At 69.4% G+C, this 27,740-nt stretch overlaps 4 protein-coding genes across 25 annotated transcripts in view; 2 read left to right on the top strand and 2 right to left on the bottom strand.

The window, feature by feature from the left end:
- The window catches only part of RBFOX3 (RNA binding fox-1 homolog 3), a 135,037-nt gene extending 124,335 nt beyond the window's left edge, over positions 1-10,702 (top strand). For 15 of the 22 annotated variants that reach the window (XM_071816588.1, XM_071816603.1, XM_071816599.1 and 12 more), the window contains 10 exons: positions 2,294-2,539; positions 3,188-3,325; positions 3,793-3,846; positions 4,371-4,463; positions 5,426-5,486; positions 5,779-5,832; positions 6,059-6,191; positions 7,341-7,402; positions 7,653-7,731; positions 8,678-9,245. In XM_071816588.1, coding sequence (XP_071672689.1) covers positions 2,294-2,539; positions 3,188-3,325; positions 3,793-3,846; positions 4,371-4,463; positions 5,426-5,486; positions 5,779-5,832; positions 6,059-6,191; positions 7,341-7,402; positions 7,653-7,731; positions 8,678-8,768 — 1,011 coding nt within the window. In that variant the 3' untranslated portion in view covers positions 8,769-9,245. Of the gene's footprint in view, positions 1-2,293; positions 2,540-3,187; positions 3,326-3,792; positions 3,847-4,370; positions 4,464-5,425; positions 5,487-5,778; positions 5,833-6,058; positions 6,192-6,723; positions 6,764-7,340; positions 7,403-7,652; positions 7,732-8,677; positions 9,254-9,386 lie in introns of those variants that run through there. The other 7 variants (XM_065852112.2, XM_065852111.2, XM_071816595.1 and 4 more) reach the window with 7 other exon arrangements.
- Positions 10,644-16,024, bottom strand: ENGASE (endo-beta-N-acetylglucosaminidase). The gene is made up of 14 exons (XM_065852678.2): positions 15,883-16,024; positions 15,366-15,442; positions 15,037-15,238; positions 14,603-14,751; positions 14,347-14,504; positions 14,103-14,251; positions 13,761-13,926; positions 13,337-13,440; positions 13,042-13,150; positions 12,783-12,955; positions 12,401-12,555; positions 12,198-12,300; positions 12,001-12,115; positions 10,644-11,909 (listed from the first exon to the last, which is right to left on the bottom strand). The coding sequence occupies exons 1-14, from the start codon at positions 15,981-15,983 to the stop codon at positions 11,520-11,522; spliced, it is 2,151 nt and encodes a 716-aa protein (XP_065708750.1). The 5' UTR covers positions 15,984-16,024; the 3' UTR covers positions 10,644-11,519.
- Positions 16,025-16,782: 758 nt separating this feature from the next.
- On the bottom strand, positions 16,783-21,794 carry C1QTNF1 (C1q and TNF related 1). Its single transcript, XM_065852679.2, has 4 exons — positions 21,505-21,794; positions 18,789-18,939; positions 18,528-18,670; positions 16,783-18,184 (listed from the first exon to the last, which is right to left on the bottom strand). The coding sequence occupies exons 1-4, from the start codon at positions 21,746-21,748 to the stop codon at positions 17,634-17,636; spliced, it is 1,089 nt and encodes a 362-aa protein (XP_065708751.2). The 5' UTR covers positions 21,749-21,794; the 3' UTR covers positions 16,783-17,633.
- Positions 21,795-23,131: 1,337 nt separating this feature from the next.
- Positions 23,132-26,074, top strand: CANT1 (calcium activated nucleotidase 1). Its single transcript, XM_071816585.1, has 4 exons — positions 23,132-23,373; positions 24,032-24,670; positions 24,927-25,130; positions 25,583-26,074. The coding sequence occupies exons 2-4, from the start codon at positions 24,052-24,054 to the stop codon at positions 25,951-25,953; spliced, it is 1,194 nt and encodes a 397-aa protein (XP_071672686.1). The 5' UTR covers positions 23,132-23,373; positions 24,032-24,051; the 3' UTR covers positions 25,954-26,074.
- The last annotated feature ends 1,666 nt before the right edge of the window (positions 26,075-27,740 follow it).

Genomic DNA, 27,740 nt, shown 5'->3' with positions numbered 1-27,740 from the left:
CAGCCTGTGCCGTGCCGCCCGGAGCAGCTTCTCCCCTTGGCAGCAAACGCCTTGGCTCCCTGTCCCAGCCTCTGCGCCGCCCCTGGGGCCGTGGTGTTTCGGCACAGGGCTGTGCCGCAGCCCTGCTGGTGTCCACCGGGCAGCACGGGTGACAGGGTGCCACTCGCACCCCTTGTGCCGTGTTCGGTGCTGCCAGCTTTGCTCCGTGCTCGGTCTTGGGCACCACGCTGATCTTCTGTCTCATTTACTAAATGAGGGCCATGGGCCATTAGTAATCAGGATTTCTTTTAATGCAAGTGCAGGAAGCTGCCCCACAAAGCACCGTGCAGAAGCATCCCCTGCGTCCCAGGGAGGGACACGTGGTGTGTGAGCCTGTCACATACCTGTCACAGCCCTGTCCGCGGCACCCGTGGGACGGCACTGCGGGCTCACTGCGCCACGGGCTCCCCGCATGGCCGCGCACCCCGAACATGGGGCGCCCCAGGCTGGGAGCACCGGGTGCAGCCCGGTGCTGTCTGGCTGCCTCTCCTGGGGTGCAGAGGTGGGTCCCCAGGACCCCATGGGAACTTGCGCAGCCAAAGCTGTCGCTGTCCCCCTCCCGCGGGCCCTGGTCCCCGCGTGGGGACGGCCGGGCAGCGCTGGCAGCTGTAGATCTGCGCCTCTGCAGCACCAGCGACAGCGAAACAGGGGAACCTAATGGTCCCTGAATGAAATAATACTCGGGCTGACAAGCACTGCGACAGCCCTAATTAATAACAGATATGAACACGGCTGTCGGGACGGGCTGGGGAGGAGCCAGGGGGCCCAAGACCTGGGCAGGTGGGGATGGTCCCTGCCCTGGCACCCATCTGCGTCCCCCTGCCCGCTGGCTCTTCCTGCCTGGGCACCAGTGCCGGTCCCCGCAGTGACGGTGGCTGATCCTGCTGGGGTGACAGCAAGGACGAGTGCCCAGTGCAGAGCGCTGCCGGCTGCTCCTGCTGCCAGCTCTGGGCACGCGGGAGGGAGCGTCGGGCACCGGGAGGGTGACGCTGTGATGTTTGGTGTCTGCCTGCTCCCGGCACAGGCAGCGGAGCCAGGCTGAGCGCAGGGTGGGACCCTCCAGCTGACCAGGGGTGCTTGCACCCACAGGTGCGGGAGCGCTGCCCGTGTGCCCGGCGCAGGGCAGTGCCGGGGGAGCCGCCGTCCTGCCGCACCGGCAGCCGCGCTGGCAGGTGCACCGGCTGGCGCGTCCCCGGCCAGCTGAGTCAGCACGGGCAGGCGCTGGCGAGGCCGCCCGTGACTTGCAGATCTGGAGTGGGATTATTCACGCTGGGTTCGCATGTGGTCCCTGCTGTGCCACCGGTGCAGGCTCTGCTGCCTCCCTCGCAGGTGTGACGGCCTTGCCGGCTGGGGACGTTGGCTGGCAGCGCGGCCCCCCAGCTCCCCCCTGCCAGCCCCCGCACCATAAATCGACCGCACACACAATTAAGGAGCTTCTCTCCACGGGCTGAGCCACAGATGTATTTCATGGGCGAGAGGCTGCCGCGGCGGGTTGTAAAGCATCCGAGGGGCTGCGGTGCTGCCGGCGGGGGCTGCTGCCGGGCACCGCGCTGGGTGGGTGTCTGTGCGCCGGGTGGGTGTCTGTCTGTGCGCCGGGTGGGTGTCTGTCTGTGCCGCGTGGGTGTCTGTGCGGTGGGTGGATGTCTGCGGCACACGCGTGTGCGAGGGGGCAGAGTCTGTGGGTGCAGAGGGCTGTGCGGATGGCTGGTGGGTGGGTGTGCAGGACAGACGGACACCCTGTGCCCCCCAGCAGCAGGCAGCCCTCAGCCCCAGCGCAGGTGCAGGTGCAGCTCACCTCGTTTGACCAGGGCGGCCGGGCCAGCTGCGTTAGAGCAAAGGGCCTTATCAAATATTTAGCAGTTAATTGATCCCTGTCTGGTGTTTGCCAAGGAGCCATCACCATCCCTTCTCTCCCAGCTGCCTCCCCAGCCTCGCTGCCCCCGCGGTGCCGTGCAGCTCCCCAGAGCGATGCTGCCCCGGTTTCCCTCCCCGAGGAGGGGGTGATGTGCTGGCTCCCCAAGTTAAGCCGTGCGGGGGGCTCCATCAGGAGGGGATGGGGCTCGGCTGCAGGCGGTGTGAGCCGGGAGCTGCCGTGGCACAGAGGCAGCCCAGGGTTTGGCGGGGGGACACCAAAAGCTGGGGGGTGCCGGTGCTGGGGGCCCTGGGGCTGGTTGTGGGGACCAGGACCCCCCCTCGGGGCAGGTCTCACCCAGGGGTGTCGGTGGGTGAGGGGCTGGTGCCGCTGTCTCGGCAGGGTAACCAGGACGCCACGGCTCCGCCGGACGCGATGGCTCAGCCCTACCCCCCGGCCCAGTACCCCCCGCCCCCCCAGAACGGGATCCCCGCAGAGTTCGCGCCGCCGCACCCCCACCCCACGCAGGACTACTCGGGGCAAAGCACAGTGGCGGAACACGCCATGAGCCTCTACACACCAGCACAGAGCCACGCCGAGCAGCCGGGCACCGACGCCAGCACACAGTCCATCGCAGGGACGCAGACGGTACCGTAAGACGGCAGCACCGGGGACGGGCAGCAGTGCCGTTTGGCCGGGGTGCCGGGCTGGGGGCTGCGGCCGCTGGCTCTCCCCTCCCAACCCCCCCACCGTTTCTAATCCCTTGTCACCTACCTGCTTGGCTGCCGGCCCACCCCATCGCTCCATTACTGGTTATAACACAGCGCCGGGAAACGTGCTGAGCTCAGCGCAGCCGCAGCAGCCCCGTGCGTGGGCTCTGGCACCCTGAGTGCCGCTGTCACCGTCTCCGGGCACCATGTCACCGTGCTGAGCAGGGTCACAGAGGCCAACGCAAGGCCACCCGGTGCTGGCTGGCTCTCTGCAGTGGGTCACCCCCGGCCCTGCCCCTGGGGTGTGCTCTGTGCCCCCCACGCTCAGCCCCCCAGTTCCCAGCACTGCTCTGGGGTGGGTGATGCCCCAACCCCTTGGGCGGGTTCCTCAGGCTGGGGGTTCCCCACCTCCCCGTGGGCAGAGATCCCCTCCCGCATCCCCCAGCTCACCAGTCTGTGCGGGGTGGTGCGGGGAGCGCTGGGACCCCCCGTGCCCCTCCCGAGAGTGCGGAGGGGGACAGTCCCCCTTCCGCGGGGACGCGGGGCTGGCGCGGTGGGGGCTGATGGCCGGCGGTGCTTCCTGCAGCAGACAGACGAGGCGGCACAGACAGAGAGCCAGCAGCTACACTCCTCAGACACCACAGACAAGCAGCAGCCCAAGAGGTTACACGTCTCCAACATCCCCTTCCGATTCCGGGACCCCGACCTGCGGCAAATGTTCGGGGTGAGTCCGGCGCTGCCCCCCCACCCACGTTCCCTGCTCTCAGCTCAGCGCTGCCCTGTGACACCGCGGGGACCCCGGCACCGTCCCGTCCCCAGGGCCTGTCCTGCCCAGCCCTGGGGTGCCCGGGCACCTCTGCGCCATGGCGGGCTGGGAGCCAGGGTTTGCAGGATCTGAACCCTCATTAGCAGCTGGGCTGTTGGACTAAGGCCCATGCATGGAGGGGGAAGTGACACAGAGCCCTTGTGTCCCCCCCTGTCCCCTTCCCTGCCCTCATTAGGATTCAGAGTGGTGCAGGCTGGTGAGATTTTGGGTTGATGCTCCTCAGGTGCTGGAGGAGCAGGAGCCATGGGCGGGATGGGGCTCTCCCCTGCCGGGCACTGAGGGGCCCCACGCTGGTCCCCAGGGCAGCCCTGGGCGTGGGATGGGGGCTCTGTGGGTGCTCACCCTGCTGCTCTCTCTGCTTGCAGCAATTCGGGAAGATCCTGGACGTGGAGATCATTTTCAATGAGCGGGGCTCCAAGGTGGGTGCTGCCCGTGGCCGGCACCGTTACCGCGAGCGCCGGGGAGGGGGCCGGGGGGAGCCGGGACGCCTGGGGGCTCCTCTGCCCACGCTCCCCTCCTCTCTTGCCCCGCAGGAGCCGGGCACAGGGCAGACCCACGTCGGGGCATCTCCGTGCCGCTGCCCTGTGCTGGCCGGGGGGGCTTGAGGGTCCCTGTGCCCCAAGCACCGGAGGGAGGGGAGGGCTCGCTCTGCCGTGCCTGCCCAGGCAGCTCGTGTCCGCTGTGTGTCCTTGTCTCTGTTGTATCTTCCCTGCTTTCTGTGCCCCTCTCCCAGACTCTTCTCCCAGCTCACGGGCGATGCTGGGGCCTCAGCCGGGACCCCCGGAGCCAGCGGGGGCCCCAGCCTGGGCTCTCCGTCTCTGCACTGCGGCAGCCTCATCTCCTGCGCCAGCTCTCCTGATTCACCCCCTCTCTCTCTCTGTCCCCGCACCCTCTCTCTGTCTCTCTCTGTCTCTTTCTTTCTCCTTTTCTCCTCTGCTCACAGGGTTTTGGGTTTGTAACTTTTGAAACTAGCACAGATGCCGACCGGGCACGGGAGAAGCTGAATGGCACCATCGTAGAGGGCCGGAAGATTGAGGTGCTCAGATAAGTGTGCTAGTGCCATGGCTGCGTGCGTGCGCCCGCCCTGCCCGGGGCTGCGGCAGAGCCGGGGCCGGGGACGCTGCAGCAGTCCCACGTGCCCCGGGGAGCCGTGCCCAGCGCGTGCATGTGTCCGTGAACGCGCACGGGAGCATGTGTGCACGGGGAGGCCGTCACCGGGCACAGGGAGCGTCCAGCTCCAACGAACCTGCCATGTGCGGGCAGGGCTGGGGCGCCGGCCTGGGCTCTGGCTGCGTTTGGCCGGTTCCAGAGGGGTCTGGCGGACCCCGCTGCCCGCAGCCCCCTGCCCTCCACAGGGAGGAGAGGGGCTCTGCTCTCTGCTCCGCGGGCCGTGCCCCAGGGCTCTGCACCCGCTGTGCTGCCCAGCCCCAGGCTTTGTTCCCCAGCCGGGCAGAGGGCCGGCCCTGCACCGTGCTGGCGGCGGGGAGCAGGGCAGCGTGCAGCTCTCCCGGCAGCGCTGAGCGCGGGGACGGCAGCCCCGCGATGCCCTGCGGACAGGCCCTGCCTGTTGGAGAACGCTGGCCCAGCACCGCGGGCAGGAGCTCACGGGTGGTGCGGGACTGACCTGGGCTCCTGGCTCGAGCGCGTTCTCCCTGCGGGCAGGGTCAGGAGGGGGACGGGGCAGCCAGGCCTGTGGCAGCATGTGGGGGCTCAGCCGGAGCGCGGCACCATGGTGGTCACGACATCGGCCGCCAGCCTGGCCAGCGCTGGTTGCTGGAGCTGGGCGGGAGCTGGGGGCCTGGGCTGGCTGGGGTGCGGGCAGGGCTGGTCCCGCGGGGTCTGCAGGCAGAGACTCTTCCCGTGTCCCCGCACGCCGCTGTCCTTCGCTCCAGCACCCGAAGCAGCAGCGACGCACCGAGCGCGGCCGAGCGGGCCCTGGAGCGCGGCCCTCGCAGCCCCGGCGCCCGCAGGCACTGAGCCCGTCCTCTCTCTCCGCAGGTGAACAACGCCACGGCCCGCGTCATGACGAACAAGAAGGCTGCCAACCCCTACACCAACGGTGAGGGCGGTGGGCAGGCGCTCACGGCCGGGGGGTTGTACTAAGTGACGTTTAAAGGCCCTTCCAAGCGAACCAGTCTGTGGTTGTGCGATCCCCGGGCACCACGCTCCTCGCTGCCCTGAGCTGCCGCAAACGCCTTGGGCAGACGTGAGCGCGGCCGCGCCCCCCCCAGCGCCGGGGTGCAGTCCCACGGCCACCCCAGCCCTGCAGCCGCCGGGGAGGGAGCTGTGGCTCCTCGGGGGGCAGCGCTGCACCGAGAGGCCCCCGCCTGACCGGCTCTCCCTGCCCGCAGGCTGGAAGCTGAACCCGGTGGTGGGAGCAGTCTACGGCCCCGAGTTCTACGCAGGTAACGTCCGAGTTGGCGCTGGCCCTGCCGCGGGTCCCCCAGCTGTCCGCTCCGTGCCGTGTCCAACTGCGAGCAGCCCCTGGCCCCTCTCCCGCCCCCCCGTGTGTGCAGCCCCCTGGCCCCGGTGTCCCTGCAGGCCGGGGCACACAAGGCGGGTCTGGGCTGCGGGGTCCCAGCCGTGCGCTGTGGGGAGCTGCTGCCCATGTTTGTCCCCTCCCTCCTGCAGTAACAGGGTTCCCGTACCCCGCCACGGGGACAGCCGTGGCCTACCGAGGGGCGCACTTACGGGGACGAGGACGTGCTGTCTACAACACCTTCCGGGCCGCGCCGCCGCCGCCGCCCATCCCCACCTACGGCGCGTGAGTACCGGGCGTGGGGGCACCGCCTGCCGCGGGGGGTTCGCTTGCTGCCACGTGGCTCCCATTTTGCTGCCATCAGCCTCAGCCTTGCCAGGCTCTCGTGCTGCGGGAAGGAGCTGCAGCTCCCCTGGCTGGCCTTGGGGGCTGTGAACCCCTCCGGTGCTGACCCCGGGGAGACCCACCTGCCCACAGCCTCCTGTGCCCCGAGGCAGGGACGGTCACTCCAGCCGTGTCAGCTGGCTGCACGGAAACGCTCTCTCCCATCACGCCGGCAGCGCTGCCGTCAGGCACGGCCCTGGCGATCTGTGACTCCCAGCAGCAATCGCGCCCCGGCATCCTCCAGCCCCGTGGCACCCCCTGCCCGTCCCCACAGCCCTGCCCTCCCTGCCAGGAGTCCCAGCCCCGGCCCTGCCCTCGGCTGCCTGGGCGGCCGCCCCACGCCCTTCGGCTGCTCCCCCAGCTTGCCGGCTTCACCCCGACCCCTCTCGGCCCGTGGCGCGGGCAGGCGCTGACGCCTCCGCCTCGTTTGCAGGGTCGTGTACCAGGACGGGTTCTACGGGGCCGAGATCTACGTAAGTGCCGTGCCTGGGTCGGGGCCACAGCGGGGACCCTGTGCTGGGCCAGGGGGCGAGTGGCAGTGGGCAAGTGGCTCTGCCCCAGCAGCCCCTGCCCGGGGCAGCGGGAGCCCCAGCGGAGCGAGCGGGTGACACCGTGCGGGTCCGGCGCCCCCGGACCCCCCGTCGTGGGGCCAGCGCCGGGTGGGGTTTCCAGCCCCGAGTGCCGGTGCACTGTCTTACACCAGCATTTCACCTCCATATTTAAGAAGCCAGTGGCGATATTTCAGGCGGGCGGCTGAAGGATTTATCTAACGTGACACCTCATTAAAGCGATCAGGGAGGTGACATTCTCTCCTCTGGAAATTTAATTTTTTAAGGTTAATGTTTGTGAAAGCCCCTGGGGAATGGTAATGAGGCTGGTGTGTGCCTGGTGGGCACCGGCCCCCCGCAGGGTCTCACCGCTGCTCCATGGCAGTGCCTGGGGGGTGCCCGGCCGCCCCAGCCCCTCAGCCTCCCGCAATGGGTGCTGTCCCCCAGCCTCCCGCAATGGGTGCTGTCCCCCACCCTGACACCACCTCTCCCTCTGCTGCAGGGGGGCTATGCTGCCTACAGATACGCGCAGCCGGCGGCAGCAGCGGCAGCGTACAGCGACAGGTAAGCACCCTGTGCCACCGGCATCGCTCGGGGGGTACAACCCATGTCGCCCCCACAGCCCCCAGTCCCACACGTCGCAGCCTTTGTGCCCTGCGGGACGAGGACAGAGCCAGCACAACCAGGGCGTCCTGCAAACCGGGGTCCCAGCGCTGCCCTGGGGCTCGTGCAGGGTGCAGCAGGTGGGGGGGCTGCTGAGGGGAGACAGGACCCCGACCCCCGTTGCTAACGCCCGTCATTTGTTTACTCCTAGTTACGGCAGAGTGTATGCAGCGGCAGACCCGTACCACCACACTATCGGCCCCGCCGCCACGTACAGCATCGGCACCATGGTAAGAGCAGCCCCGCGGCCGATCTTTGCGTCCTGGTGCCAGCTGCAGCCAGCCCGGGGAGGGGGCCCGGCACAGCAGCACCAGGAGCCCGCGGGGTGCCAGGGCGGCGAGGGGCGCAGGGCAGCCCCACGCGCGGGGGCTGTGGGAGGGCAGCGGGGGCAGTAGCAGTGCCGCCCCTGCCTGGCTCTGTGCGCGGGCAGGCGAGAGAGGAGCCCCCCGCGTTCCCACCCCAACACCCGTCACACCCGGCCAGCCCTCCCTGCACCGGCCACTGCTGGGGGTGCAGCCGCCCCCGCGCCGCCCGCCTGGGCAGCACCGCAGGGCCCTGCCCGGGGACCGGGACCCCCTGTCCCCTCCCCGGCGCGGGGCCGTGTCCCCAGCCCACCCGCGGCCACGCGCAGGAGCACGCGTGTGCAGCCCCCGCTCCGCCGCTCTCAGCTAGCTCCACTACCAGCATCAAAGATGAAAAATCCCACTCTTGGGCAGGATCCCAAAGCCAAATTGGTTTTTTTCTTCCTTTTTTTGACACCCCTGGCTGGGGCTGGGCTGCCAAGAGCCCCTTGGCACCCGCGGTCCCAGGCGGCCTCTGTCCCATGGGGATGGGCAGGGCAGGTCCCAGCCCAGCGCTGCAGTGGGGACGGGGACGGGCTCTTCTGTGGCCACCGCGGCGGGACAAGGTCTGGACACGGTCCTGGGGCAGCCAGCGCTGTGCCAAGGGCACCGGGGCTCAGGGCACCCCACGGCCCCCAGCCCATTGTGGGCCCCAGGGCAGCACCCAGAGCCCTGGGCACCTGCAGCCCTGCCCGCCCATCGCAGCCCGAGGACAGAAGTGATTTGGTGTCGTTTTAAAGAAACAAAAAAAAAAGTAAAAAAAAAAAAAGGGAAGAACTGGGCTTTGCCTGTCTCTCGAATACTGATTGGCTTTTTTTCATCTTTGATGTTGCAGGCTAGTCTATACCGAGGAGGGTACAGCCGCTTCACTCCCTACTAGCAAGACAGACCCAGCCCCCCCTCCACTAACACTGGCTGCCCAGTAGCACCAAACCCAGCCAGGCAGCCAGAGCCGAGGCCGAGCTCTGCAGGAACCGCGGGCGCTGCCCGGGCTGGGCTGAGCTGGGCCCGGCTGGGCTGGGCTCCACACAGCCCCACAGCCCCCGCCCGTAGGGTTTCCTCGAGCCGCTCCGTCCCGCCGCCCACGTCTCCCGCGCCGTCCGCCTGCCCCGCACGTCCCTGCGCCTCGGTGCTGCCGAGAGCCGTGGGGCCCGGGGAGCGGGGCTGACCCTCGGCCCCAGCAGCGCCCGCTCCCAGAGCCGGGGTCCCCAGGCAGCGTCCCCCGGCCCGAGCCCCGGCGGGCGCTGCCCTGGCTGGGGTCAGAGGGCTCGTCCCCCGCGAGGCAGGAGGGGCTGCTCTGCCCGCGGGCGCGGGGGGCGCGGCACCCCCAGAGCAGCCCCTCTGCCCCCGTAGCAGAGACAGGAGCTGGCGGGGGCTGCTGCGTGCTCCTCGGGCCGGAAGCTCTGGGGCGGGGTCTGGCGGCGGGGGCACGGTGCGGGGCTCAGGGGGCAGGGCTGGTGCCCGCGTCCCTCCCAGCCAGCAGCTCGGCCAGGCTGCCCCTCCGCTGCTCCAGCGAAACACCCGCCTCTCTGTTTCTGTTGTAGTGAAACCGCGACCGTTTCCTTCTGGGACCAGGAAGGGCAAAAAATCCACACACACAAAAAAGTAAAACATAAAAAAATCTAAAGCAAAGCAACAAAAGAAAAAAAAAAAAAGCAAAGCGGCAACAGGCAAGTGAAAGCCCCACTCTGTCCACACGCACCGAGCGAGTCCCGGAGGAGCCCCGCGGCCAGCACGGACCGGCCGGACTGGCCCCTCCATCCCCGGCCCCGCGCAGGGAGGGAGAGCGGAGGCAGAGCCGAGGGCGGGGGGTACGGAGGGGCCTCCGCCCGCCCAGGGGCCGGGCCTGGGCACCACGTCTTCCTTTCCGCCCCAGCGCGGCGCCCTGGGGGTGCCGGCGGAGCGGAGCGGCGCGCCGCCCCTTCCCCGGCGCTGGGGACTGGGCGCCAGGGCGGGAACCCGGCCTCGTGTTCCCCGAGCTCCAGCGTTTGCCGGTCATCAGTGTGTCGAGTGTGCGAGGCCTCGGCTCCCGCGCGGAGCGGAGGTGGCGGCGCAGCTGCTTTGCTGAGGCGCTGGGTGTTGCAGGGGACGAGCCTCTGCCTTTTAAAGGGAATTTTTGTTAAGAGGAGCTTGCAAGACGCTTGCGATCCCTTTCCCCTCCCTCCCCTCCATCCCCTGACGCATCCAGGGCTCCCACCCCGCAGGGAGCAGCCCTGACACTGCTTGCGGCCCCTGCGCCGGGCCGGGCCGGGGCCTGGCCCGCTCCCCCGCTCCCCGACGCAGGGCGCGCTGATGGCCACCCGTCCCTGCCCGAGACAGCGGGACCCGCCAGCGCGCAGCCTGGGGTCTCGGCCGTGGCATCGCCCAGGACTGGGGGCTGGCGCCGCCTGCAGGGCCCAGCCCAAGCCCCGGGGTCGGTCTGCAGCAGCCGGTGCGCCGGGTCCGGTGCCCATTGGCACAGAGCGCTGCGAAGCCCCCCCAGGGCGCAGCCCCGTCCCGCAGGGTGGCCCTGCCCTCAGCGCCCCACCCTGCGTGGCTCTGCCACTCCTTGAACCTCACTTTATAGTCTGCAGACGCCCCCGATGCTCCAGCAATGAGCTCCCCCTTTTCTATTCCCGGTGTACATAGCCCTGGCCACCCCAGCCCTGCGCCCCCCTGTACAGAGCTCCTTCCATCGCTGTACTGGCTTCTTCCTTACAGCAAACCCCCGTGCCGGCTGCCGGCGCGCAGGCTGGTGCTGGCCCATCCTGTATGCTTCAAAGGTGTGACCATTCTAATAAACAGTATTATTATTATTATTATTACAAGGATTATTATTATTATTATTATTGAAATTATTAATAAAGACTTCTTTCTTCAACCAGGGCGACTCAGGTTTTGACTGGCGCGGGGGCACGGGGCCGCGGCTGGCACAGCAACTCTGGCTGTCCTGGCACAGCGTTGGCAGGGGGCTGCGGGCTGCGGGGGGAGCCCAGCGGGGCTCTGGCCGTGCCACGGAAGGCAGCGGGGTGCCGGCATGGCGAGCCCTCCCCTGGCTGTACGGGGCCCTCCATTTTTCAAACCGTCAGATAATTCATTTCAGAGCGAGTTCCCCACCAGAAGAGCAGGAGCTTAACTGCTGACATGTTAATTTTCCTGACCGGGAGCCAGCATTGTTTGTGGGCCCGGGGCTGGCGCTCGGGGGGAGCCGGGGCTGGGCGACCCTGCTGCGCGGAGCGCTCGCCTGCCTCCCCGCCCGCTAATTGCTTGCTCACCAGACTGTGAGAAAATAATTGCTGCTATAAATTTTCTGTCCTTCTCCGTGTAAGGTGTCCCGGGGAGGCCGGCGGTGCAGCCGCAGCCCTAGGGAGGGCAGTGCCGGGGGGCGCTCCACGGCGGCCGGGCTGCGCCTGGGGCTGAGCCCCACAGCGGGGGCCGCACGGGGCTGGGGGGCTCAGGGCAGGCGGGGGCTGCAGGCAGCGGGTGCAGTCGGTGCGGGGTGCAGCAGCGGGACTGGGGTCCCTGAGCGGCCCCCCGCACGGTCCCGGCCGGCACCCAGCGGCCCCCGGCGAGCGCTGAGCCCAGCGCCGGGGCTGGGGAGGAGGGACCCGCCGAACCCGGAGCGCGAACTCCAGCCCCGCCCGCCGGCGCGGAGCAGACATGGACGCGGGGCTGCAGCGCGATCGCTTTAATGCGGCTCAGCTGGGGCCGCCCGGGGCGGAGTACACCAGCACCAGCCGCCCCCAGCGCTCCGGGGCCGCGGGCAGCTCGTCGCGCAGCAGCGGCTCCACCAGCAGCTCCAGCCGGCAGGACTGGCCGGGCGGCGGGCGCGGCACCGGCAGCCCCACGGCGCGGAACCGGCACCCGTGCGCCAGCCCCAGCGGCCGCGGGGCGCTCTGGCCGCGGGGGCAGCGGCCGCCCAGGCTGAACACGCGGAAGCCGCCGGCGCGGCCGGGCGGGAAGGTCCAGCGCAGCGTGAGGCTGAGCGAGAGCTGCTCGGGCCCGGGGCCCTCCTGCCACCAGAGCTGCGAGGCCGCCAGGCTCTGCACCTGCGGCGGGGCGGTCACCGCGCTGGCCGCGTCCAGCACCTGCGGGGAAGCGCGGGACGGTCGGAGCGGGGCCGGGGGCAGCGGGCAAACCCCCGCCCGGCCGGTGCGGCCGGCAGCGCTGGGCACTCACCCGGACCTCCCCGAGGAGGCAGGTGAAGGGCAGCTCCCGCGGGCCGGGCTGCTGGCGGGACACGAGCAGGGACAGGTCTCGCAGGCTGCAGTCCTGCAGCTCCAGCTCGTAGCACCTGAGAGCGAAGGGGCAGAGTGGGCAGGGGGCCCCGAGTGCCCACGCTGCCCACGCTCGCAGGGCGCCGGCAGGGCACTCACCGGCTGGTCCAGCCGTGGGAACCGCGGTCACAGGCAGCGAGCAGCTTGGCGAGGCTGGGTGGTGGTGCTGGGAGGAACCGGGGGTGGTGCCGGCCGTTGGGCTCTGCCAGAGGGAGCAGTGTGAGGGGGACAAGGGGCTGAGCTGGTCACACCCCCACAGTGGATGCTCACTGCAGAGACCAAGGAGGGGACAGAGTCCTCACCAGGCAGGGAGGTGACATTGCCCTCGTGGCAGGTACTCGAGTCTGAGGTGGTGAGCTCCAGCGAAACTGCGAACCCATCAGGGTGTGACCCCTCCAACTTGTAGAGCAGGGTCAAGAAGACCTTGGGGGGTGCCGGCATCTGCAAAGAGAAAAGGCTGATGACCCCAAATCCACCCAGAGAGAGACAGAGAGAGAGAGAGGAGAGAAAGAGAAAATGCATTGGGTTAGGTCTGCTGGACAGTGCAGGCAGAGCCCTGCGGCACACGCACCGCAGGGCCCCGGGGTCACACAGCTCTGCCCAGGCCATGTGGGCCATGCCGTGCCGGCACGGTGCCAGCCCAGCACTGAGGAGGTGGCGAGAGGGCTTCCCCCTCCGACTCACCGGACGGCCACGCGCTCCTCGCCGGCGGGGATGGTCCCCTGCACCCGCAGGGAGCTGCCCCCGCTCCAGGCATCCTGCAGGCAGCAACTGGTGCTCAGCTTGCCCTCACGCTCCGGGTAGAGGGGCTGGATCTCCTGCGCACTCAGGTCATACCAGGGACCGGCCTCTTCCTCCTGTAGGATGGGGTGAGCTGGGCCGGGTGGGGAGCAGGGACCCCCTGCCCAGCCCACCCAGGGTCAAGCCGTCTCCCCATGCTCACCTTCCCAGCCAGGAACCTGCTGGTGCCCATGCCCAGGCTGAAGGAGGTGGCGAGCGGCAGCGTACAGATGCTGTGCGTGGGCAGGTACTCAGCCAGCGAGGCCCAGAACCTGGAGGAAAAGGTGTGCATGTCCAAGCAGAGACCCCTGCGCAGCCGCTGCCCTGGCACTGGGGCCAGCCTGGTCCCGGCGGGCAGCCGTGGTCTCCTGGCAGTGCCGTCCCACGCCCGGCAGCCACCCCACCCGCTGTGCTCCCAGGCCCGGCCCCCGCCATGGCCCCTGCCCTGCCGCGCTCACTTGTTCTCGTTGTGCAGGAAGTTTTCCTCCCCCAGGTGCTCGTAGACCCAGCCGGGAGCGAAGATGGCTGCAGAGAGGCCGTGCTGGCGGATCAGGCGCAGGGACTGCACAGACAAGCAGTGAGCAGCATGGGCCAGGCCAGGTGGTCACCTTGTCACTCCCCCTCTCCCCCCTCCCCAGGTCCCACTGGCCCTGTCGTGGGGTGGGACAACACTGCAGATGTGCTGCTCCACCTCCCTCTCCAGGGACTGCAGCACCAGGGTCACCCAGCTCTCTCTCCATGCATGGCTGGCACCCAGTGGCTCTGGGTTCCCCCCTGCTCGGCACTGCACCCCGGGTTGCAGCCCAGCCCGGCGCAGCCGTCGGTGGGAGCTCAGAGCAATGCGGGAGGCCCAGCGTCCTGGCTTGGCCCCAGCTCACCCACCTTGTCAGTGTCAAAGCCACCACCGATCACATCCCCACGGGCAAAGACATCCACGCCAACGTAGACATCAGTGTTGCGTGGCCCGGCCAGCGCACGTGTGCGCTCCAGGTGTTCCTCCTTCCAGTTGTAGTTGGTGAACAGCCCATCGCAGGCATCAAAAAACACCCTGGGGACGAGGGTCAGGGTGGCAGGGTGGACGCTGCGGCTGTCCCCGCAGACCAGCCCACCGAGGGCTGTGCAGGCCCTGACCACCCCCAGTGCTGGGTTTGGGGTGGGCTCACAGCCCCCACCTGGGCACCTGGGGCCGGTTTTGCCTGGGTGAGGTGGCGGGGTCCAGCCCACCTGTTCTCCTCGTTCAGCTCGTTCTGCCATTTCAGCGTGCCGCTCTGCAGGATGCTGTCATACCAGATCACCAGCCCGCCGGGCACAGCACCGCGCACCTGCGCTGTCAGGTGCCGCAGGAACGGGGGCAGGTTCCCCACCGCCGCCGCCTGGCAGGGGACAGTGGGGACAGGTGGGCACAGGGTGGGCAGGGAGCAGTGCGAGGGCAGGGAGGTGAGCAGGGCAGGGCACCGCAGCAGCTCACGCTCAGTGTGTTCTCCAGGTTGACCAGCCAGCCGTCGAAGCCGTAGTGCTGCGCGATGCGGGCCAGCTGCTCGCCCACGGCGCGGAACGCCTCCTGCCCGCCCGCCAGGAACGCCTCGCACAGCCGCTCCCCGTCCGTCCACTCCGTGATGAACGTGCCTGGGGACGTGGCGAGGGCAGAGTCAGCAACGCGCCCCAGCAAACCCACCACGTGCCTGCGGCTCCCCAGGCCCAGCGCTGCCCTGCCCCGCCCTCACCCAGCACGGGAACGCCGTTCCTGTGTGCCGCGTTGGTCCAGCACACGGGCGGGATGGTGACGGTGTGGTGACTGAAGTAGACAAAGACGTCGATGTACCGCCAGTGGTAGAAGACGTAGGGGTTGCGTGTGGCTGAGCCCTGGATGAACCTGCAGCGGCAGAGGGAGGAGTGTTGGGCAATGCGGGAAGGACGCCCGCGGACGGGCTGGGCAGGAGCCTGACTCACGCCCTGGGAGCTGGCAGAGCTGTGGCGCTGAGCCGCCCCTGCGGACCCCAGCGAGGGCTGGCCTGAGCCAGGTCACCGTTCTGACCCGAGAGCCGAACCCCTCCCGCCCTGCCCGCCCGTGGGCAAACCGGCAGGAATCCAACCAAGCGGAAGCAGCGGTCTGGGGTTTGAGGTGTCGAGCTCTGCTGTCACTTCACCCAGCACGCACCTGTCCTCCAGGTACCCGCCGCGCATGTCATGGCACACCAGCGTCCGGGGCCTCTTGCTGTGGAGCGGGGGCTGGCGCTTTGCCAGCGGCACAGCGGAGACGTTGAATTCGTCATTGTCATCGGGCTGCCAGGACAGCAGCTCCTCCAGGCTGGACAAGAAGAAGCTGATGGGCTCTGTCGTCTTGGTGTCGAAGTACCTCGCTGGGACAGGTGTGGAGATGTGGGACGGGGTCACCGGGGAGCGCTGCCCGTGCGGCTCAGCACCAGCACCGACACCGGCCCGGGGGGGACCCGGGGCGCAGCGAGCGCCCTCCCCGCGGTGCCTCACCTGGCAGGGGCTGCGGGCGGGTGCTGATGGTGTCGTGCAGGACGGTGGTTCCCCGGGGCTCCGTCGCCGGCTGGAAGCTGCCCGGGGATCGCGGTGAGGGCCGGGCAGCCCGGAGCCACCGCGGCAGCCGCCGCCGGGCCGGGCCAGCACCGCGGCCAGCGCCCGAGCCTCACCCCGATCCCACCCAGCGCGATCCCGGCCCCGATCCCGGCTCCGATCCAGAACCCATCCTGACCCCGATCCCCGCTCTGACCCCGATCCCATCCCGTTCCCGATCCTGATCCCGATCCCGGCTCCGACCCCGATCCCATTCCGTTCCCGATCCCGGCTCCGACCCCGATCCTAATCCCATCCCGGTCCGGATCCCGATGCCGATCCCGGCTCCGACCCCGATCCCATTCCGTTCCCGATCCCGGCTCCGACCCCGATCGCGATCCTAATCCCATCCCGGTCCGGATCCCGATGCCGATCCCGGTCCGGATCCCGATGCCGATCCCGGCCCGGCCCCGCCGCCCACCTCCGCCGCCGCCGCCCGGCCCGCTCCGCCTCCGCCGGATCCTCCGCCCCGGCCTCGTCCCTCTTCCCGCGCCGCCCGGGCCCGTCCTGCGCCTCCGCCATGGCGCTGCCGCTGCCCGCACTGACGGCTGCGCCGGCCCCTGCCCGGCCCCGCTCTCCCGGGGGCGCGGCCCGCGGGGCTCCGCCCGCCCGGCCCCGCTCCGCCCCGCCCCCAGCGCCCGGCCCGCCCGTGTCCGCCGCGGGCCGTGTCCCGGGATGCCCCGCGTGTGCGGGGCTGGGACGTGTGCGGGGGTGCGCTCTGTGTCCCGGAACAGGCCCCGCTGTGCAGGGCAGCTCCCCCACCGATGCTGCGGTGTCCGTGGGGCCAGCCCCATGGGGACAGCAGTGCCGGTGCTCTGGAGGTGCTAGCAGCCCTAGACAGCCTGATCAATCCCACTCGGACCCCCACCCACCTGTCGGGCTCTACTTAAGCTCAGCCCTGAGCTCTGCCTCCGTTCCCTGCTGTGCTGATGCTGCTCTCCAGCTGCAGCTCTGCCCTGGACCCACCCATCCTGACCCACCGGCTTCCCAGCTCAGCCTCAGACCTGCTTCATCACCGTGGACCTGCCAGATGATCCGGACTCTTGGTAAACCCGGCCACCATCCCAGCCTGCCCTGCCCGCGGGCTGATGAGTCTGGTACCGTGCTCAGCTTCCAGCTCCCTGGCCCTTGGGGAGCAGCTGGGCCTTGCGGAGCCTGGCTCAGGTGTCTCTGAGGATGGTCTGTCCTTCCCTTCCCACCAGCAGCTCGGCAGCGCTGTGCCAGCTCCTGGCTCTCAGGGAGCCCCTGGACCCTGGGAGCAGGAACCTGCCCCAAGCTGCCTGGAGCCTCCGCACACGCAAGGCGAGGGACGCACTGAAAATGTGAGCAGGAAAAAACTGTGGGGTGTTTAATGCGGTCACAAGCTGCACAGAGAGAGCAGGGGACAGCACACTGCCCCGCGCCCTCTGCTATCGCATCTACAGAAACACAAAGCCTGGCCAGCAGATATAACTGAAGAGGAAGCAGCTGAGGCCCCGCACACAAGGCTGCGGTGGGGAGCCAGCCCCCCCGGCAGCGCCGGCACCAAGCTGCGGCGTGTGGTACGGGGTTGGGGACGTGCAGTAGGGAACTGATGCAACCTGCTCCCCCGTGGAAGCGGCTGGGGGTGTCACCCGGGGGCACCCACACCGCGCTGCAAAGCTGTGCTGTTGGGAGCCAGCTCTGCAGGAGGGAGGAGAGGCCCTTGGGGGTTTCACCGCCTTTCCTGCTGTGTGCTGAGTGCCCTTTGCCCTTTTCCAGGAGAGGAGCTGGCAGAGCACAGCACAGTGCGAGCGGCGCAAGGGAGGAAGCGGTGCACGTGTCTGTGCTGCCTCGCATCGGGGCACTGGTGGCCAAACCCGTTCAGCTGGTGCCAGCGCGCATCCAGTGCCACCAGTGCCTGAGCCCCAGCAAACCCAGCTCTGGAGCCGGCGCGGGGGGATGAGCTCCCTGCCCGCCCCAGACGAGCGGCTGCCCCCCAGGTCACAAATGCAGCCGAGGCTGGAAATGGCTCCGACTGCTCCGGGTGCATCTGGTCCGCCTCACGGAGCTGGGGATGGTCTGTTCACACACGTGTGCGGGTGCTGGGGGTGGCACATAGAAGGGCTAACAGCATAATGGTGGGTGGCGTGACCAGGGCGAGAGGGTGGCAGGGGCTCCAGGACCCCCGTCCCAGGGAGGGGGAGCAGGCGCTCAGGGGTCCCCGCTGTACTTGATGAGGTGGCCGCTGAAGGTGATGTAAGTGTCGTACTCGTCGCTGAAGACGGCGTTCTCGCGCTCGCCCTTGTAGAGCCGCACCCAGACCTCGTCCCGCTCCCGCAGCTCCAGCATGATGCTCTGGCTCTGCATGATGCTGCGGTCGCTCACCTGGGCGTAGAGGATCACCACCTCCGAGCCGTTGCGCATGATGTGCAGGTACGTCTCCTTCTGGTTCCAGGTGTGCACGTTGAGGCTGAAGTAGTAGATCCCGGGGACGTAGCAGTAAAACTTGCCCGTGAACATGTTGAAGTGGTCATAGAGGTTGACAAACTCCGTGTCGAAGATGAGGGTCTGGTAGTAGTCGTTGCTGTGCAGGGGTTTCTTGCGGCCCACCGAGAAGGCGGCGTAGTGGCTCTTGCAGCTCTCCCCCGGGGCACCCACGCTGCCCTTCTGTCCCTTGGGCCCCGCGTGTCCCCTGCTGCCGGCCACCCCCGTCTTGCCGAATTTGCCCTGCATGCCTCGCTCACCACGGTCCCCCTTCTCACCTGGACGAAGCAGGAGGGACAGTTGTGCTGTCAGAGGCGGGTGCCATCTCTAAACGCAGCGCCCTGGCAGCCCTTTACCTGACAGAAGGGGACGGACACAACAGGGACCCCCCAGCCCTGTTCTGCTCCTCCTTGGGCTCTGCCGCTGCCCCCAGAGCTGCTGCCCAGAGGCCACCAGAGCAGGAGCAGCTCCCGCCCATGCATGGCACCGCACCACAGGCCCCAGCTTCTGGCTCCCAGCGTGTGCCGGAGCGGTGCCCCAGAGCGCCGGCCCTGGAAGCCCGGTTTGCACGGGCGCTGGCAGACCGGGCAGTGGCGCGGCGCGGGGTCCTGCTGTCCTCACCTTTCAGGATGGTCATGTTGATCTGCGGCAGGGGCTGGTACGGGGGGTAGAAGCGCTGGTCGGGCGGCTCGCAGCAGCGGACACAGCGCGGCTGCGGGGGCAGCCCCTCCTGGGCACCGCCGGCCGTCTGCTCCCGCGGGGCCCTGGGAGGGCAGAGAGCAAAGAGCAACAGGGAGCTACGGGCGGGGGCCGGGGCCCTTGGCAGTGCCAGGGCTGCCCTGTCCCCTGCTGTGACTTGCCCCAGTCCCAGGGCCCCCTCACCTGGCATCGTGGTGCACGGACGGTGCCTCCCTGGGGTCCGTCTGCAAACGTGGGTCAGGGCTGGGCTGGGTCCCCGCCGGGGAGGGCAGCAGCAGGCAGGACAGCAGCAGGACACCGGGTGCCCAGAGCCCCTCCATGCTGCAGCGGTGCCCTGTGAGATGCCAGGGACAGCTGAGGGGGGTGACAAGACCTGGCAGTGCCAGGAGCTGCTGGGACACCCTGCCACGGCAGCCTGGCTGTCCCTGGACAGGACCTGGTGCACCGCAGAGCCCCGGGCAGGGCACAGCTGCGCTTCCAGCCCCAAAGGCTGCCCTTGCAACAGCCCTGCCCCAGCACAGCCCACAGCACGGGCACACGCGTCTGTTCCAGCTGCACGCACCATCTGCACCTAAACAGCTGTCTCTAGCTGGGCCGTGTGCCTTGGCGACACAGGGAGACCCACGTCTGGGGCAGCCCTGGAGCTGTGGGCTCACCACAAGGGGGAACTGGGACCGTGCAGCCCCCGGAGCGCTGGCACGAGGGGGAGAGGGGAGTGCCCGGGAGCCGAGGCTGCAGAGGAGCAGCGCTGGCCGAGCCCTGGGCCGATGCTGCTGCTCAGCCCAAGAGCCGCAGCTCGGGGTGTCGGCACCCAGGAAAATTACAGGCAGCTCCAGAAGCGTGAGGTGAATGTCAGGGTGCAGCCCTGCGTGCTGTGGGGGACGGGAATGCAGGCTGGCCGCCCCAGCTGGGAGCCATAGGGTGGAACCTTCCTGGGAGAAACATCCTGTGTGGGGCCAGAGCTAATATTTGCAGTAGCTGGTGGCCCCACGGCCCAGCCGCAGGCAGCTCTGCTGCCCTTCCCTGCCTTATCACAGCTCTATCTGCTCAGGGCGTGGGGCCGGACACAGCACCTCGCCCTGCAGCCCCAAAGGTGTCAGGGCATGGCCCCGAAGGTCAGGACATGGCGCCAGGACAGCCATGGCCAGGCACATGTGGCACTGTCCGGCGCTCGGCATCCCGCGGCAGCAGGGCCCACGGCGGCGCTGGAGCACGAGCGGATGGGCACAGGGTCCCGCTCCCCGCAGTGCTGGTTCGGGGAGGCTGCTGCCCGGGATCCCTTGCTGGTCAGCACAGACGGGCACAGCCTTTGCCCTCCCCACGCTGCCCAGCCATGCCCCAAAGGACACAGGGCCCCGCGCAGCCCTTTGCCCTGGGATGGGCCACCAGTCAGGGCCCCAGCAGGGACAGAATGAAGGAGTTTGGGGTGGAATCCTGCTGTTTTGGTGAACACCTGCTCTCTGAGCAGTGGCTCTGGGCAGCTGTCCCCGTTGTCCCGAGCACAGGGGCTGGCGGGGTGCCGGAGCCGGCGGGTGGGGGGTTGTGCTCCGCAGCGGTGCGGGGTGCTGAGGCCGGGAGGGATGTCTGGCTGTGAGTCACATTCACGGGGCGGCAAGGAGCGGAGGGATGGGGAAAGGCTCCAAAGGGCTCTGTGCTGCTCGCACCCTCTGCACAGGCCCTGTGCCCTCACCTGGTTCCCGGGTGCCCGTGGCCCCCCTGTGTGAGCAGGTACCATCCAGGGGAGCCTCGGCCCTGGCTCTTCACCCTGCTTGGCCTCCAGCTGTGCCAGCCACACGGCACTGCCCGTGCCACGCAGCCCACCTGGGGTTTGGGAAGCCCGTGGCTTTCCCTCAGCTCCGGGACTGTCAAAGCAGATGTTCCCCTGGGACCTGCAGCAGGCTCAGCCCTGGGGAAAACGCAGCTTTGCAGGGAACTGCTCTGCAGGGGGGAGAAATCCTTCACCAGGAAATTCCCCGCGAGAAGGGCAGCGCGCTGCCAGGGTGGCGGGTGCTGGAAACGGAGGCGAGCGCGTCTCCCCGCGGGCGCGCGGGGCGGGAGGTGCCTGTGTGCGCACGGGCACACACGGCCCTGCTGAGGGACGCTGCTCTTCCTGTCAGGGCTGGATGCTCTCCAGGAGCAGTCTGGAGAGTTAAATTCAGTGGCTGAAAAAGCTTTGAGGCTGCAAGTCAAAACATCCTGAACTACATTCCAGGCAGTGATAAAGAGCAGGATGGAACAAGAGCAAACCCCGGGGGAGGCACGGGAGGCTCGGAGCAGCGGGTTGTTGTGGAGGCAGCGGGACCTGCACGCCCCCTCACGCTCCCTGCTCAGGGTGGTGGACACAGCCGTCCCTGAGCCGCAGCAGCTGGAGCCGGGATGCCTCTGGTGCCCGGGGGTGTGCGGGTGGAACCGCTGCCCCACCGTGTGCTGCAGCAGCTGGGGCGGTCGCTATCTGCACCCCAGGGCTGTGCAGACCCAGGACAGCAGGGTGGGACCTGCAGCTGCGGTCAGGGACCAGCAGGGAGGTCCCTGCCCTCCGGCTCCTGCAGCACCCAGCAGCACCAGCGAGTTGCGCTGGGGACCCCTGCGGCCACCACGTCCCCTGCAGACATGCCTGGGGGTGGCCTAGCCCTGGGGCTGGCACAGGGACTGGCTTTTTGGGCACAGGGCGCTGGGGGAGCTGTGGTGGAGCTGTGCAGGCTCCAGCACCAATCCTCTCCCAGCCTCTGTCTTCCCAGGGCCGCTGCGGGTCGGGCTGTGCCCTCAGAGGGCCGTGGGGACACACTGATGGCACAGTGCCCACCGCCAATGGCACCCGCAGATGGGAACGTGACAAGGCGCAGCTCTGAGACGCTGGTCCCCAGGCCCGCAGGGGCCCCCGAACCTGCCCCCCACCTACCTCTGGGGCAGGACGGCTCCCGCCGGCGCAGCCTGTCCTGCTCTAGCGCATCCCCCCGGTGCCGCCCGCCAGCCCCGGGCCGCGGCCGATCCGCTGCGTCCCGCTCCGCAGCCCCTTCGCCGCCTCGGCCCGGGCGGAAATGCACTTTTTGGAAAGCGAAGGAGGCAGCGGAGGAGCGGGACGAGGCGCAGCCCTCCCCCTGCCAGATGTGAGCCCAGCGGCGCGGGCGGCCGCCGTTAACCATGTGTGCTCCCGGCGCTGGCCGCGGGCAGCGGACCGGGACAGTGTGACCTGGGCTGGGCGTGGGGCGCCGGGACCCCGGCGGCTGCAGCTGCGCTGCGGGCCAGGACCGTGCCCCGCGCCGGGAGCGCCGCCGGCCGCTCCCCAGCCCCGGGGGCACCGGAGCCAGCCCAGCCCCGGGGGCACGGGCCGTTTGCAGCCGGACACGGACACACGGCCCGCGGCGCGGAGCGGGATCTGTCCCCGCACCCACGGGGTGGAGGCTCCACGGGGCGCGTCCGGGCCGGCGCCGGCGTGACTGGCGGAACCGCGGGCGGGAGCCCGCCCGTACAGGGGGCTGTACCGGGGCTGTGCCCGCCGGGCACCGCCGGGCAGGCGGGCTGGGCCCACCGCGGGCAGGGCCGCAGAAGACACGACCCCGCAGGGCCGGCTCGGTCCCGCACCGCGGCCCGCCGTCCTGGGCTCCAACCGCCCGTGCGCGGCGGGGTCAGCTCCGGCCGGGCGGTTCCCGGGGCCCCGGCCCGGTTGGGGCGCGGAGCGGGCCCGGGTCGCACTGCGGCCCCCAGCGGCCCCCGCGGCGCGGCGGGCGGGGCGGCAGGGCCGGGGCGCGCGGGGGCTGCTGGGAGCTGTAGTTCCCGCCGGGCCGCGGTGGTTTGGCCGCTGCCAGCCGCCGTGGCGGCGCGCGGGGGCTGCTGGGAGCTGTAGGCGGCGGCCGCGGCTGCGGCTGCGCGGGAGGCGGGCGTCGCTCGGCCGGCGCCGCGGTGAGCGGGGGTCGGGGACACGGGGCGGGGGGCGCCCTGGGCCGGCGAGCCGGGTGTCCCTGACGGGCTGGCGCGGGAGCCCTGCGGGCCCCGAGCAGCCGGCGGGGGCGCGGGGCTCTCGGTCCCTCGGGGCCGTGCTCCGCCTTCTCGGCAGTTCGCTCGGGGAAGGGGCTCGGGCGTCCCCAAGAACGCGGCCGGCTGAGCTTGGGGGTCCCCGGGTTCACGCCCGGGGGTCCCGGTGGCCGTTCCCAGGGTCGAGTGTCTCGGGGCCGCGCTCGGGGCAGGTGCGGTGTCCCCGCGGCGGGGCCGTTGAACCGAGCGGGTCCCCGGGGCCGTGCCGAGGGCGATGCTCTGGGGCCGGCAGGACGGCGGGGAGCTCCCTCCCTCCCTCCCTCCGTCCGTCCGTCCGTCCCTCCCCGCTGCAGCGGGGCCCCGGGACGAGCAGCCGCCCCCCCGGGCTGTCCCCGCCGCCCGCCCGGGGCTCGGCCCCCCACGCTCAATGCCGCCTCTGTTCCCCGCTCGGGCAGCTGAAAGGCGCATTGAGGGCGGCGGGGAGCGCGGCCCGTGCCCAGCGCCAGCCCCGGGCCCACCGCGGCCGCTGACGGGCCCGCCGGGGACAGCCCTGGGTGGCAGCTGGGGACCCCCAGCCCTGCCCGGGCTGCACCACGGACTGAGGGCCGGTGACACCGGGGCAGCTCCCAGTCCCAGGTGCTGCTCGCTCCCCGCACAGCCGGGAGCGCCCGTCTGCAGGAGCCTGGGGAGCTACCGCGTCCCTTGTGCTGCCCAGCGGGAGGTGGCAGGAGAGGCTCTGCGGCCACCTTGTCCCCGTGGGTGGGCACAGCCTGGGGGCGGCTGGAGGTCCCCACGGGTGAGTTCTGCCCGGGGCAGGTGCTGGGACGCAGGCAGGCCTGGCGGGGTGGGGGCTGCTGCGACTTTAGGGCTGGGCAGGTGGGGGTTTTGTCCCTTGGACCTGGGTGCCTGTGCTTCCTGCTCAGGTGTTGGCATCCTGCTTGGGTGGAGCTGCCACGTGTCTCCCGGTGTCCCCGTGGGGACACACTCATGGCTCAGCAGCCAGTTCCTGGGGCCACAGGAGCTGGGCCAGACCAACCCGCTGCTCAGAGGCAGCAAGGGTCGTTCTCGATGTGGGAGGGGAACCCCCTTCCTCCTGGGGCTGTGTGGGGATGCGGCCCAGCAGGACACCCCAACACAGGTCTGGGGGCTTGCCCGGGGCTGGGCTGCTGCGAAGCCTGGGGCAGGCAGAGGTGCTGAGCAGGTCGCGCGTGCAGCCAGCGTGCGAGGGCTTGCTCTGGGTGGGAGTGCAGAGTGGGGGTGAGAAGGGGCTGCAAATGGCTCCAGCAGCAAAGCAGCCCCCGTGCTGTGCTGGCTCTTACTGCGCGAGGCGGCAGCACCTTCTCCTGCTGCAGGACAGGGGATGGGGCCCCTCAGCTCTGCCCTGCGCCTGTCCCCGAGCTCAGCGCAGTGCCAGGCTCCAGATCTCAGACCTGCTTCCTCCCCCTTCCCTCCAGGTTCTCCTCGCCCCGGTCTGATGCCTGTCCCGCCCTGCCATGAGTCTATGAGCCCTCTCCGGATCAGCGTGGGTGGTCTGCCTGTCCTCGCGTCCATGACCAAGGGTGCTGACCCCCGCTTCCGACTGCGCTGGAAGGCCATCGTGCTGTCATCAGCCTGCATGGGGTTCGTGCTGCTGCTCTTCTGCCTGCACCGCTCCTCCCCGCCACGGCACAGCCCGCCCTATCCTCGGCACTGGCAGCTCGGCCTGCAGGCAGGGGTCCGCTACAATGACACCTACCCGCTGTCCCCACCCCAGAGGAACCCCAAGGGGGTACGCTACCGCATCGGGGTCATTGCGGACCTGGACACGCAGTCCCGGGGCACTGAGGAGCACACCTGGTTCAGTTACCTGAAGAAGGGCTACCTGGTGCTGTCGGACAGTGGGGACAGCGTGACGGTGGAGTGGGACAAAGACGAGAGCGTGCTGCAGTCCCACCTGGCTGAGAAGGGCAGGGGCATGGAGCTCTCTGACCTGGTCGTCTTCAACGGGAAGCTGTACACTGTGGATGACCGGACAGGGGTGGTCTACCAGATTGAGGAAAACAAGGTGGTGCCCTGGGTGATCCTGCCGGACGGGGACGGCACAGTGGGGAAAGGTGAGCTCCCCCGTCCTGCCCTACAGACGCAGAGCAGTGCAGCCTTTGGCTCTTCGTGGCTCTCCGGGGTGGGGTGCATCTTTTCGGTGACCCCATAAGCCTGGCCGGGACGGGGACAGGTCCTGCTGGGGACCAGCTGCCTGCCTGGGGAGGGCTGTGCCAGCGCTGGGCCGGCTGGTGTGGTGTTCGGAGGAGGGTGCTGGTCCGATGTCGGTGTGCTGGCCGAGCCGCGGCTCGTGCCGTCTCTCTGCTGCAGGCTTCAAGGCGGAGTGGCTGGCGGTGAAGGACGAGCACCTCTACGTGGGGGGACTGGGCAAGGAGTGGACCACGACCACGGGGGAGGTGGTGAACGAGAACCCCGAGTGGGTGAAGGTCATTGGCTACAAGGGTGACGTGGGCCACGAGAACTGGGTGGCGAACTACAACGCACTGCGGGCTGCGGCGGGGATCCGACCCCCAGGTACTGAGCCAGGCTCCCTCTTGCCCCCCCATGTCCCACACCCTCTGCAGCTCCAGAGCCAAGGGCTCCCTCCCCATAGATGTGGGAGCTGCCGTGAGATTTAAAGGATGCTGGAGGCCAGGGACCTCCCCAGAGAGCTCCCCTTGTACTGGTGGAGAGGCCACATCCCACCTTGGCCAGACCCCAGTCTGTGCCACGAGCAGCTGGGGGCGGCTCAGGCGGCGCTGTGCCTGGCAGCCAGGCCTTGGCAGCGGGGGCCATGCTGGGAGCCCCTGCCCGGCTCCTGGAGGGATTGTGGGGGCTGAGGCACAGGCAGCGGGGTGGGAGGAGGCAGAAACGTTCACAGTGGTTGCCCACGCAGGGCTGCGGTGTCTTTTGGAGCGGGGAAGGGTCCCCGCAGCCTGGTGGGTGCCCGTTTGTCCCGTGCCATCAGCCGCCGCTCTGTACCGCAGGTTACCTCATCCACGAGTCGGCCGCCTGGAGCGACACCCTGCAGCGCTGGTTCTTCCTGCCGCGCCGCGCCAGCCACGAGCGCTACAGCGAGCAGGCGGACGAGCGGCGAGGGACCAACCTGCTGCTCAGCTCCACCCAGGACTTTGGGGCCGTGACGGTGGGACGCGTGGGCGAAGTGGTCCCCACCCACGGCTTCTCCTCCTTCAAGTTCATCCCAGACACAGACGACCAGATCATCGTGGCGCTGAAATCAGAAGAGGACAACGGCAAGATTGCCAGCTACATCATGGCCTTCACGCTGGATGGGCGCTTCCTCCTGCCCGAGACCAGGATCGGGAGTGTGAAATACGAGGGCATTGAGTTTATTTGACCGACTTTGGCACTGGACTAGGAGGGTGAGGGAGGCCAAGGGCGCTGGGCCAGGCCGGGGACGCCAGGCAGCGCTCCCGCTCTGTACTTGGCGCCGCAGGTAAAGCGTTGGCTCTGCTGCAGCAGGTGTGGTGCGAGTGCTTCGGCAGTGGCACCTGGTGGCAGGGGACCGTCACCACAGGGTGCTGCGTGCTGGTTCCCCGGGGACAGACAGCCAAGTTCCTGTGCGACCGTTCCCCGGCCGGGCCCCATTAGCAGCGTTAGCACCCAGCCCCTAATTGCGACATAAACCGTCTGTGGTGAGTGGGTGGCTCTGGTGACATCCAGGCCCCGGGTTTGCAGGCGGGGAGGGCCACTGCAGGCTGTCACAGCCAGGGCAGGTGGGGGTCAGCTGTGGCAGAGCCGTGGGGGATTTCATCAGGCTCTTTCCCCAGAAGCTGCTTTTCCTTCCCTTTTCTGTAAACTGGGTGAGGTGATGCTGGAGCTGATGTGGGGCACCGGGTGCTGCTTTTTGGGGAAAGTCTCACGTGGGAGGGGCTGTGGCAGTGTCCCTCTGCCCCTGCCTCCGAGGGGGAAACGGCAGTTCCCACACCACAGGTAGCACCGGGGATGAGGCTTTAGCAGCCTCAGGTGCTGGCAGCCAGGGCCGCTCCTGGTGCTGCTGTAGTGGCGCAGTGGCTCTGCCCTGGGGCTGCGGGCGGCGACTGATGGGGCCGACAGCCGTGGCTGGGTGTAACGTGGTCGCATCCCTGTGCCCGGCCCTGCGCTCTTCCCAGCCCGCGCCCCGAGGAGGTCTGTGGTTTGCTGGCTGCGTCTTCTCCAAGCCCTGGCTGTGCATGGCTCCAGCGCCGGAGGCGCATCCAGACGCGGAGCTGTCAGCTCCGGGAAGAGCCGGGCGCTGGGCTGCGGCTGCCGGGAGCTGGCGGGCGGCACGGCCGGTCCTGCTCCAAGTGCTGCTGTGCTTGGCGTGGGAGGGAGCGCCAGAAGCACCAGCTTGGCTTCCCGGGGCCGGCAGCAGCTGGGAAGCATTCGCAGCAGCCCCGGGCTTTGCTGGCCGGGGAGCGCTCCCCGAGCTTGCCAGCGGTGTTGTGAAATCGCGGCAGCCTGCACGCCCCTGGGAGGAACCTGCACCGCTCTCGGGAGCCAAAAGTGCAAAACACGGGCATCTGCCCATGGAGTTCAGGGGTGTCCTTTGGCCCTGGACTCCCTGGGCCTCCCCCAGTGCTGCCCCGCTGTGGGCCGGCTCCTGTGGTGGCCAGGCTGTGGTTGGGTGGGAGAACTCAGAGTGGGAAGAGCTGGTGGGGATGGGACCCTCCCGAGAGACCTGCCGGGCTGGCCGCGTCCCCCGCCCCTGTTTACACTGTCCGGCACCTCCGTGGGCCAAGCGGGGAGCGTGTGCGAGGCGGACACGTGTTTTCGTTTAGCCCAGACAGTGACTCAGGCCGGCGCTGGGCTGCAAGCAGATGCACTCAGCTCTGCCCCAGACACAGCTGTGTCCCCGATGCCGCTGGCACAGCCGGCCCTGGCCCGTGCACGTGGCCTCTGGGGCAACCGGGGCACGTCCCCAACTCAGGCCGGGTGCCAGCTGGCCATGGGCCATGTCAGCCACCCGGCCTTTGCCTGTGCTTCGCTTGGCACAGCCTTTCCTGGCCTCGCTTGCCCTCCTGGCCTGGGGCCAGCAGCTCTGCAGCACCTGTCTTGGCCCCAGGGCTGTCCCTGTCGCTGTCCCTGCTGTGTGGCTCTTCCTTGTCCCCAGGGCTCAGCCAGGTGGGGAGCTCTGCACCCCAC

This window comes from Patagioenas fasciata, chromosome 18 (genome assembly GCF_037038585.1).
Source record: "Patagioenas fasciata isolate bPatFas1 chromosome 18, bPatFas1.hap1, whole genome shotgun sequence".
Lineage (NCBI taxonomy): Eukaryota > Metazoa > Chordata > Aves > Columbiformes > Columbidae > Patagioenas > Patagioenas fasciata.
The sequence above is the reverse complement of the archived record's forward strand: the minus strand, read 5'-3'. Positions and strand labels throughout refer to the sequence as shown.

Excerpts from the sequence above, each read along its gene's own strand:
- ENGASE (XM_065852678.2), bottom strand. The coding sequence starts at position 15,983 with ATGGCGGAGGCGCAGGACGGGCCCGGGCGGCGCGGGAAGAGGGACGAG. Across the intron at positions 15,239-15,365 it reads CCGCCCGCAGCCCCTGCCAG|CGAGGTACTTCGACACCAAG; the intron begins GTGAGGCACCGC and ends CACCTGTCCCAG. Across the intron at positions 11,910-12,000 it reads GCCTCCTCGGGGAGGTCCGG|GTGCTGGACGCGGCCAGCGC; the intron begins GTGAGTGCCCAG and ends GCTTCCCCGCAG.
- CANT1 (XM_071816585.1), top strand. The coding sequence starts at position 24,052 with ATGCCTGTCCCGCCCTGCCATGAGTCTATGAGCCCTCTCCGGATCAGC. Across the intron at positions 24,671-24,926 it reads GGACGGCACAGTGGGGAAAG|GCTTCAAGGCGGAGTGGCTG; the intron begins GTGAGCTCCCCC and ends TCTCTGCTGCAG. Across the intron at positions 25,131-25,582 it reads GGCGGGGATCCGACCCCCAG|GTTACCTCATCCACGAGTCG; the intron begins GTACTGAGCCAG and ends TCTGTACCGCAG.
- C1QTNF1 (XM_065852679.2), bottom strand. The coding sequence starts at position 21,748 with ATGGTTAACGGCGGCCGCCCGCGCCGCTGGGCTCACATCTGGCAGGGG. Across the intron at positions 18,940-21,504 it reads GGAGCCGTCCTGCCCCAGAG|GGCACCGCTGCAGCATGGAG; the intron begins GTAGGTGGGGGG and ends GGCATCTCACAG. Across the intron at positions 18,185-18,527 it reads CAACATGACCATCCTGAAAG|GTGAGAAGGGGGACCGTGGT; the intron begins GTGAGGACAGCA and ends TGCTTCGTCCAG.